Genomic DNA, 11,044 nt, shown 5'->3' with positions numbered 1-11,044 from the left:
ATCGGGAAAACAGAGTTGGATTTCATCTCAAATTCAGGGTAAGACCTTTTAACCTATTTTTGGTCTTATGGTAGTTATAAGAAATGATGTAGGCGGAGAAATACTAATAATATGTTGGTTTGAGGGTGTTGTGTAGGAGGCCCTGTGGGTGTTAGGTCAGTTTATCATAGGGGTTTTTTAAAGTTAAGGTAAGGGAAATATGCTATGCTAGGAACTTTTGAAATATTATGTGGTTTATTTAATTATAAAAATTATGTATTACAGTATCGTGTGACTTGTGAATATGAATATAGCACGAAAATATGTTTTACAATATTTCAGTATCCTGATTTTACGATATTTTCGTACCATGATTTTATAGATTCTTAGTACCATGATTATACGAATTCTAGTACCATCATTATACGAATATCAGTATTATAATTAGGCAGTTTTAGTATCATGATTATGTAACTTTAGTGTTATGATTATACAGTTCTCAATATTACGACATATGAATTATAGTACAATTATGCAGCATCATAGTTATTACGATTACTTCAAAATCATGGTAAATCAGATAGATATGTATAGAAATATATTATATGATATCAGACCCTGTTGGACTTGCAGTTATAGAGTACGATACCGTTGCTACAGATATTATGTTACTTTATGAGTGCAACCACCTATTTAGATAATACGTGGTAAGGTCGATCACCTAGGCCCTTGAAGAGGTTAGGCTCCCCATCCAGATATGGGTTGAGGTGGCAGATCGACTGATGGAGTACAGTGATTTATTTCTACTTGGCCAACCAGGGTAAATCCAACCTACGGGCCGCACAACCCTGTCATGAGGGGGGCAAGTCACGACACATAGATAACCACAAGAAACAGTTTTAGTTACTATTACATACGTACGGATTTATAGAAATAAGGACCATACTTATGTACACTAGAAGTACTTTGAATTATAACCCATAATACTGCTATGTTAAACAACATGGAAAGGGGTAGTGTATTTTATTATTTGTATTGTACTTTTGTATTCAGTTATTCATGTTTATATGAAAACAGATTTCATGATATATAGTAGCTCATTTGCCACACACTAGTAATAGCATATTTCTTCTTACTGAGCGTTGGCTCATCCTAGTGTTGAAGCATTTTTCAGGTGATCCAGGTAGGCGAGAAGATTAGGCTCGCAAATAGAGGGGCGTCTATAGTGCCCTATCAGCAAAGTGAGTACAGTGGAGGATTTTTGTATTTTCCCTAGTTAGCTGAGGGTAATTTGGGGATTCAGTGATATGTGTATATTTTGGGGAACACGGTAGTACTTTGGTATTGGTTTTGGTATTGTATGTAATGATTTATGATTATGTTTGTATGATTTTCGCTTCTTGCTACTTAGGTTTATAATTGGGTTATCTCAGTATGGTATCAGAGCATGTAGAATATTAGTCTAAAAAAAAAAAAAGTTTATTAAGGGGGTTGTTACAACTCGACTACGAAAAATTTGAAAACTTGGAAAAACTCAATTTAAAAATTGAAAATGATCAAATCGAAAGATTCGATTTTAAAATAAAAAAGAGACTTATTATTTTTTTTGAAAATACCAGGACTAAATCTTAAAATAGGACTCTAATTAAAATACTAAGACTCAAATAGAAATACTGATATTTGACTAAAAATACTAGGACTCGAATTAACACACTAGGACTCAAATTAACACACCGGGACTCAATTTAAAATATTGGGACTTGGTTTTAAAATATCGAGACTCAATTAAGAACACCGGGACTCGATTAAAGACATCAGGACTCAATTAAGAATACCGGTACTTAATTGAAGACACCGAGACTCGGTTAAGAACATCGGGACTCTATTAAACATACCAGGACTCAAATAAAAATACCGGGACTCAATTTAGAAGATCGAGCTTTTCAAAAAGGGTCCTCCAATTTCCGGGATTCGAAGTCAACTTTTATTACATCGGGTCTCCTCACGGTAGTTTGGTTAAAATTGGGATGTCGACAACTGTAATACCATGATTCTATAATAACTGTAATATCATGGTTCTGTAATAACTGTAATATCATGGTTCTGTAAAAGCTGTAATATCATGATTTTGTAAAAACTATAATATCATGGTTTTATAAAAACTGTATAAAATTCTATATTAAAACTCTGTACTAAAACTGATATTTCTTGTGCCACATAATTTAAATGATGCTCATAATACTATAATCTGTATGGGAAAAACTGTATTTTACTATTGTATGGGAAACCATATTTTCGCTTGTATGAAAATAATATATCATCTATAGGGTTTTTCTTGAAATCCAAATTCCTGAATTTTCCTAAATATGTATAACATATGAAAAATCTTAAATTTCCATACCCATAATTTCATATCTTGTAGCATCCAGAAAAATCATATACTGAAATCCCATAATCATATATTATACTTTAGCCTATAAAATTTTTTAAAAATAACTGGTATAACTTATTCCCCTTACTTGCTTACTGAGAACGTGCCTGCAAGTATCCTAGACCGACGCCCGAAGCATTCGCACAAACCTTTGTATTCAAATGCCTAAGTTTAATTAGTTTAACCCCAAAATTATAATTATTTAACATTCCTAGGCCCACACACTCCCAATAATTAGTTAAACTGCAAAACAACTGATAATTCATCTCCTTTACCTCAGCCTTGGAGTAGTGCTTGGAATGCCTAAACCAAAAATATGATCCGATTAACTTGCTAAGGGTCACTCCTAGGGCCCCGTGGTGGTGTATGATCGTTGAATCGAGCTAAAATTGGAGAGAAATCGAAGAGAGAAGGGAGAGGGTTTTCGCAGGTTGTAGAGAGAGAGAGAGAGAGAGAGAGAGAGAGATTTTAATTTCGATTACATAAAATGGCTTGCAAGATCTATTTTATTAAGCATTGCTAGACGAAACCATCGACAGTTTGGATTTTTTAACCCCTCCGTTTTTCACCATTTTACCGTTACTGGGCCGTGGTTACACAAAATCGTCGACGGTTTTCTAAGACTCCATGAAACCGTCGATGGTTTGGTTTGCACCAAACCATTTTCCTCTTTTTTATTTTTTTTCTCATTATTTCTATTTTTGGGTCTCTACATCCTCCCCTTCTTATAAAAATTTTGTCCTCAAAATTTTGCTATCTATCTCATGTATCAATCTCTGAGGAAAAATTCACTGCAATTTTATTAATTACCCTCACTTATGGCAGAGAAATACTGTGGTTACAACAGGGTCTTGGGAGATTACAATCAATCACATAAAAAGAAAACTCTCCCAAAACCATTCATAACCTAGAACCAAAAACACTAACTACCCTACACTGTACAAGCTAATAAACAAAATAATCTACTCATCTTTGGGCCTCACTGAACAGGTGTGGGTATCTTTGGCACATCTTATCCTCTAATTCCTATGAAACTTCTTCCACTGCATGGTTGCACCAGAGTACTTTTGTTACTGGGATCCTTTTTGTGCTTAATTTCTGTTCCTTTCGGTCCAAAATTTGCACTGACATTTCTTCATATGATAGGGTATTTTAAGCTTTAGTGTCTTATAACTGATCATATGTGAGGGATTTAGGACATACTTCCTCAACATAAATACATGGAATATGCCATGGATCTTAGATAGTATCGAAGGTAATGTTAGTAGGCGACTAGACCCACTCTTTCTAATATCTCAAATGGTCTAATAAACTTAAGACTTAGCTTACCCTTTTTCCCAAATCTCATAATTTCTTTCATTGGTACAACTTTCAAGAACACATGATCCCCCACACCAAACTCCAACTCTCGTTGGCGGGTGTCAATATAACTTTTCTGACGACTTTGAGCTGTCTTGATTCTGTCTCAAATGAGTCTAATCTTCTCTAAAGTTTGTCGAACCATCTCCGGCCCCAAAACCTGCCTTTCATGTAGTAACCGGGAAAAAAATAAAATTAAAAAATAATAATAATAATAATAAAATAATAAAATAAAATAAATTAATTAAATTAACAAGTAAAATGAATAGTATAATAAGGAACAAATATATATATACATATATATATATAAATATTGAAGCATGTATATATATATATATATATATATATGTGTGTGTGTGTGTGTGTGTATAAGTTATTATGATATACATTTAATATATAGGTTAAAGGTATATATATATATATAAAGTGTGAAAGCTTCTTCAAGAAGCTTTACTTTAATTAATGTTTACTAATATATATATATATATATATAAAATAACACAAGCTTCTTCAAGAAGTTTTGAAAGTCAAAATCCAAATTGAATTGGATTTTTGGTGTGCGTGAGTGCTCTCTCTCTCTCTCTCTCTCTCTCTCTCTTCTCTCTCTCTCTCTCTCCTACGACTCTCTCTCTCTTCGATTCCGGGCTAGTTTTACGCCGGATCGACAAACTGAAGCCACCACGACGCTCCTGGCAAAGTTCTCTACAAGTCTGCCGGAGCGGATCGTCAGGAAAACGAAGTTGGATTTCATCCCAAATCCAAGGTAAGGTTTTATATTCAATATTTGGATTTTTGACAGTTGAAGAAAGTGATATAAGCGTAAAAATACTAAACTTTAATACTGAAAATTTTCAGTTCCAGGGTGTTGATTGGGAACGTTGGGAATCATTCTTAAGTTGATGTAAGAATTTTTAAGTCGAATTTGACTTAGTGGTAGTTATAGAAAATGTTGTACGTATGAAAATACTAAACTTTAATTCTGCGAGTTTTCATTTTCAGGGTGTTGAGTTGAGAACCTTGTGGGTACGGGGAAGATTTTCTTAGGGGCTTTTTAGGAATTAAGTAAGGGAATAAACTAAACTAGTTTTGTTTTGAGAAAATGTATGTATATATATGTAGCATCTGGTTTCAGGAAAAATAAATATATTTATTATAAGATTTATATTTGGAAAATACTGTTTAATGTGGCATGAGTATAAAAATGTTGTGAAATACTGTTTTCTGGGAATGGGGACGATATGGATTTCTATGATGGAAAACCGGCATACGGGCAGAGATATATATATATGTAATTTACCGGCGTACGGGCCGTGCTATGTGGATATGTTTGCCGGCGTACCGGCCGTGCTATGTGGATGAGATTCGCCAGCGTACGGGCTGTGCTACGTGATTTGCCGGCGTACGGGCCGAACTATGTGATTTGCCAGCATACGGGATGTGTTATGTGATTTTCCGGCGTACGGGCCGAGCTATGATAAAATGTGAAATACCGGCATACGGGCCGATGATTTTCATGATATATGTATATGTGAAAAATGATATGAATGATTTGATAATTAATGATATGAGTTATCCATGTATCACGATTTTAGTATATGTATATGATATCAGAACCTGGTTGGCTTGGTCTAGGCTAGCACTTGCACGGTACCGTTGCTATGTGTCTATGGTCCTCGTGATCATGATATCTGTGTTAACGCCGCTGTACGGAGCGGTGTGAGATTGGATGGTCGATGTAGTTATTTTCAAGAAGTGTGTTGTTATCGCTCCTGGTGTACGGACCAGTCTGGGTAGACCCATCGGACCTACAGACTACTGTTTGACTTGGCAGTGGTCGACCAACCATTGTCAGGTCCCGCCTTTGGGCCACACAACCTAGTCATATGGGGGTAATACATGACAACAGCCAGCTAACCTACCAGGATTGTTTTATATTATTATTAGTGTATGAGATGAGATATGTTTATGAAAATGCAGTATATTCTGCTATGTGTTGATATATAAGTATGTTTTCCCAGATTTGATAAACAGTATTGAATATGTTATGTATGGTATATGTAGAACACATAATACTCATGTTGCCACACACTGGTATTAGTTTATTTCCCTTACTGAGAGGTGTCTCACCCCTAAATCTTATTAACTTTTCAGGAGCCCCGGATAGGAGAGTGGGAAAAGCCCCGCTGATATAGTACTGTCTATCTACCCTTTTTGAAGGGTAAGTTTTGTAGGGACAGTTAGATTTTGTGGGAAATGTCCCTAAGTTTTATTTTTGGGATGTATATATGAAAATACAGTGATTGTAGTAACTCTGGTATATTGTGGTACATGGTATTGAGATGTACATGTTTGTATATTTTTTGCTGCTAGGGCTTCTGCTTTATGCTTTGATATATCCCTGGTGCCCACGGGCCCAGGTGGATTGTGACCTGCTGAGTTGGAATGTATGATGTGATGATAATTTATTTATTAAAAAAAATATATATGTGAAAAAGGAGCAGGTCGTTACATTTCACCAATTTCATCTCAATATAATGGAGATCGACATCTCCTACCATACAATGCTTCATATGGTGTCATCCCAATGCTGGTCTCGTAACTGTTATTATAAGCAAATTTAACCAATGGTAAAAACTGTATTCAACTATCTCTAAAGTCCAGCACGCAAGTTCGCAACATATCCTCTAGTATCTGTATAGTCCTCTCTGTCTGTCCATCGGTTTGAGGATGAAATGTTGTACTAAACATTAGTTGTGAGCCCGTGACTCTCTACAAACTCTTCCAAAACTATGATGTCAACTGTGGGTCTTTGTCCGATACAATGGACACTGGCACGCCATGTAGTCTAACTATCTCTTGTATGTACAACTCTACCAATCTACTCATGGAGTAGTTAACTTTGATTAGAAGGAAATGGGCAGTCTTCGTAAATTGGTCAACGACCACCTAGAGTGGTGCTTGGAATGCCTAAACCAAAAATATGCTCTGATTAACTTGCTAGTTAAGGGTCGCTCCTAGGATCCCATGGTGGTATCTGATTGTTGAAAAGAGCTGATCGAAAACTGAGAGAAATCGAAGAGAGAAGGGAGAGGGTTTCCACAGGTTGTAGAGAGAGAGAGAGAGAGAGAGAGAGAGAGAGAGAGAGAGAGATTTTAATTTTGATTACATGAAATGGCTTGCAGGATCTATTTTATTAAGCACTACCGGACGAAACCATCGACAGTTTCCCAAAGTGTCGACAGTTTGGATTTTTTAACCCCTCCGTTTTTCACCATTTTACCGTTACTAGGCCACGGTTACACAAAATCGTCGACGATTTTCTGAGTCTCCATGAAACCATCGACGATTTGGTCTATACCAAACTGTTTTCCTCCTTTTTATTGTTTTTCTCATTATTTCTATTTTTCGGGTCTCTACAACTTAAGGTTGCACTACATGAGTTGACGATTGTCCTGTTTTTCCTTGTCAAAAAGCATTTTAATCACTTAAAACATTCTTTTACAAAAGTATATGAAATATATTAAATCTAATGAAGATTAAAAAATGTCCAAGTGAGTTTCCCCATGAATATAAGATATTTTGTTTTATGAAAACATATTTGAAAGCTCGTTTCAATATCTTATAGGCTTAGTATGTCATTTGTAAAAATATACTTGACTTTCTTGAGTGCTTAGGACATAAAGCTCGTTTTGACACAACCGGAATTATGTATAAAAATGTTCTTAAAATTAGGATGTTAAAAACTTGTCCCTTTGGAAAACATATTTTAAGTTTATGATTCTTTTGACAAACTCTTTAATTTAACATTGAAAACTATGTATGTTGAGTTTGCGACTTTGTGAAATCTTATAAACTCATGTGTCCTAGTATGCATGTGCATTACTCAAATCTTACTCAGAAATCATGCAAGAAACAAAATCACAAGAGTTACAACACATACTACCTCAAACACTCCTCAAATACATATAAGACTACATTTAAGCTTCCTTTGGTCGTGTTTGGGTTCTTCCGAATATGTGTCCATTTGATCTTCCTATTCGAACATTATCTCGGTCCAATCTTTGCCTTATGACCAATACTTTATGTATTCATCCCTCGAACATGTACTAAACAATGTAAACATAATCTGCAAAGATGGGAAACACTATGAACCACATATAGGTTAATATCATCAAAACATATAAATCCTGATTATGTAGCCTACCAAGACTAACAATCTCATCATTTTTGATGATGTCTAACCTATTACTATTTTACTTAATCTTTACATTCTTGTTTATATTTATCATAGCTTATTATGCAAAGATAAGTTTACCTAGAACCACTAATGAGTTGTTATCATCAAAACAAGACAATAAAGTTCATGTAGCCACTAAGGCTAACATGATGGATTCCCTCTTACAAACAAAGAGAAAGGAGAATATGGAAGAAAATTTTGGATTATTCAAATTAAGCTTATATTTAAGATGGTAAAGAGTTGAGCCAAATCAAGTTTTATCATGCTCAAATTTATTTATTAAATTTATAATTGAACTTAAGTTTGAACTCAAGTTGAGTTTAGACTGACCTTAAAAATATTTAAACTTATTCATTATGTAAATGAATAAATTAATAAGTGCTTATTCAATCGAGTTATAAAGTTGCTCACAAATAATTTAACTCTTTCGGAGCATATCATTTTCAAAGCAAAAAATTCTTAAAATTTTATTAAATAACATGTGAGAATGGACTCTTATCAATAAATAGCCTTAAAATTTTTTGCCCCATTAAAATTACCTATTGGCGTGAAACATTATTCACATCAATGAATTCGAGTTATACATAATTTCAACTAAACAAGCTGGACTCCTAAACAATTCCTATTTTTAAGTCTAATATCATTTTTTGAGTTTAATTTGACTTTATTAAAAAAATTATAATAAATTTAATCCAAATCTATTAAGCGAGATGTCATGACCTCACATCGGGTGTATTATGTGTATTAAGGAGATCTTGGGCTTATAAGGATGGTTTGGATTCTAATTATGGGAGATATCTTTTATAGGACAAAACTATAATACCAATGGGCCAAGGCAAACAATACCTGACTGGAATTAGGTCCAAAACCATTACACAAGGTTTTACCAAATTTATGACCAAATCCCTTACAAATATAATCCGTTCAATTAGTCAAATTTAAAATATACTTGTAAATGGTTTATTATATTCACAAACAAGGTTAAACAAGAAGAATGATAGAGATGTACGACTCGTCTAGTTCAAGGGAATAATTATTCCTTAGAAATAAGATAAGATGAAATATAATTTAAGTTTAGAATCAACAGAATAGTTATTCATTATATATATTCTTAATTATTTCATTCAATATGTAATAAGAAATAAATAAATACCCCATAATAGAATTTGAGAATAGTTATTCATTATATATTTCTTATTATATACTTATAAAATGTTTCACATCATTATTTGTTTTATAGTAACAACATAATTTTTTATATAACTAATTGTAATTAACCTATTAAAACTAATATGAAAAGAGACATTTTACAAATCAAACATAATCATAATTTAAACAAAAAATAAATTAGGTCTTTTGAAGAATTCACATATATTTTGATGAATCTTACTACTTAAGAGTAATTTTTTTTGTTAGATAAGAGGACTTAATTGAAGAATTATGCTAATCATTTTAAATGACCTAATTTTTTCCCGTTTGAAACAGTTTGAACGTGAAGAATTAGAGAGAGAGATGCTGTGTAAGTAAATGGGCCTGAAGCCCAATGGGCCACTGGCCCGACTGTGGCCCACGTAATTGCTTCCAGATTTGACGAATTTTCTCTCACAAAAAAAAAAAACAAAAACTGAAAAAAGAAAAACGAAAATGCAAAAAGTATTTCCTCGTGCCAACTGGCGAGTATAACGAGCCAGCGGAAAAACTAAAACGTCAGTTATCCGACAATGACACGCGTCAAAATATCCCGCTTCCAGTTTCCACATGTCAACACCAGCATAATGTCCGTAAATGTCCATAAACTTCCAGGCCAGTACTCCTAATTACACGTTGCAACCACGTGTCGAAAGGACAACCCTAACGCCATGCACAAACCTCCACGTAGACTTTTCCGTCACACGTGTCCCCACCCCCTCCTCCACCGCCCGTCTATAAATATCGCCGTCGCGTCTTCCTCCTTCGACCGCATAAATCGTTTGTGTGAAATCCAACGAAGGAAGAAAATCAGACGCGAAGAACAGAGAGACAAGAAAAGCAATGCAAGCCGGAAAAAACGCAGCCGCGACAGTGAAGGAGTCGGTAGCGAATGTCGGCGCCTCGGCCAAGTCTGGACTGGAGAAGACAAAGGCCGCCGTGCAGGAGAAGGTACTACATGTAACATGATTAGATATATGTTTGCGTACTGCAAATTTTGTTTACTGTGTTTGTTGTAGTGGGATTTGTTAAAATTTATGTTTGTGGGATGCAGGTGGATAAGATGACTGCGCATGATCCAGTGGAGAAGGAGGTGGCGACGCAGAAAAAGGAAGAGAGGATAGAGCAGGCGGAACTCAACAAGCGTGAGGAGCGGGAGAACAACGCTGCTGCGCGGCAGGCGTCGGCCGGTACTCACGGGACCGCCACCACCACCGGCTCCCACCTGGCCAGCGGGACGACTCCCACCCACACCTACTCGACCACCGGGACGCAGGGTCAGACCACGGGGCGACACGAGATGTCGGCGGTGCCGGGGCATGGAGCGGGGCAGCCTGCGGGGAGCGTGACGGAGGGTGTCCCGAAGTCCCACCCCGTTGGGATCAACACGGAGACTGGGGGTACCGTTGGTGAGAACAGCCTGGCGGAGGGCACTGCCGGCGGCTGTGGGTCCAGCGCCGCCACGGGGTATGGGACGGGTGGCGCAGTCCCCAGCCCCGGCTACAGCAGCGGCCGTACTTATCGTTAGATGAATGAAGTTGAGGTTCGGTAGGGGAAAATCGTAGAGTATGTTTGGGGGGTGTGGTATAATGTGAACTTGTAATTTCGAGTGGTAGTATTATGAACAAAATTTGAATAAAAATATGTGAGATTGAAACACAAATTCATAAAATTGTGAATTTATTTTAATTATTTTACTTAATATCTTTATTTTTAAAATTTTAATTTATAAAAACATTTTCATTGAATATGATAATAATTAAAAAATAGCACGAGTGTGTTATAATTGGGTTTATGTTATTTTTAAAAATTTATGTACATTTTTTTATTATATTTAATTATGTTGGCCT

At 35.6% G+C, this 11,044-nt stretch overlaps 1 protein-coding gene across 1 annotated transcript; it reads left to right on the top strand.

Moving 5' to 3' along the window:
* The first annotated feature begins 9,959 nt into the window (after positions 1–9,959).
* On the top strand, positions 9,960–10,857 carry LOC131167704 (11 kDa late embryogenesis abundant protein). Its single transcript, XM_058126543.1, has 2 exons — positions 9,960–10,145; positions 10,249–10,857. The coding sequence occupies exons 1-2, from the start codon at positions 10,038–10,040 to the stop codon at positions 10,720–10,722; spliced, it is 582 nt and encodes a 193-aa protein (XP_057982526.1). The 5' UTR covers positions 9,960–10,037; the 3' UTR covers positions 10,723–10,857.
* The last annotated feature ends 187 nt before the right edge of the window (positions 10,858–11,044 follow it).

This window comes from Malania oleifera, chromosome 11 (genome assembly GCF_029873635.1).
Source record: "Malania oleifera isolate guangnan ecotype guangnan chromosome 11, ASM2987363v1, whole genome shotgun sequence".
Lineage (NCBI taxonomy): Eukaryota > Viridiplantae > Streptophyta > Magnoliopsida > Santalales > Ximeniaceae > Malania > Malania oleifera.
The sequence above is the reverse complement of the archived record's forward strand: the minus strand, read 5'-3'. Positions and strand labels throughout refer to the sequence as shown.

Bases quoted from the DNA above. Each gene is read 5' to 3' on its own strand.
- LOC131167704 (XM_058126543.1), top strand. From the start codon at position 10,038: ATGCAAGCCGGAAAAAACGCAGCCGCGACAGTGAAGGAGTCGGTAGCG. The intron at 10,146-10,248 runs GTACTACATGTA...TGTGGGATGCAG, and splicing joins AGGCCGCCGTGCAGGAGAAG to GTGGATAAGATGACTGCGCA.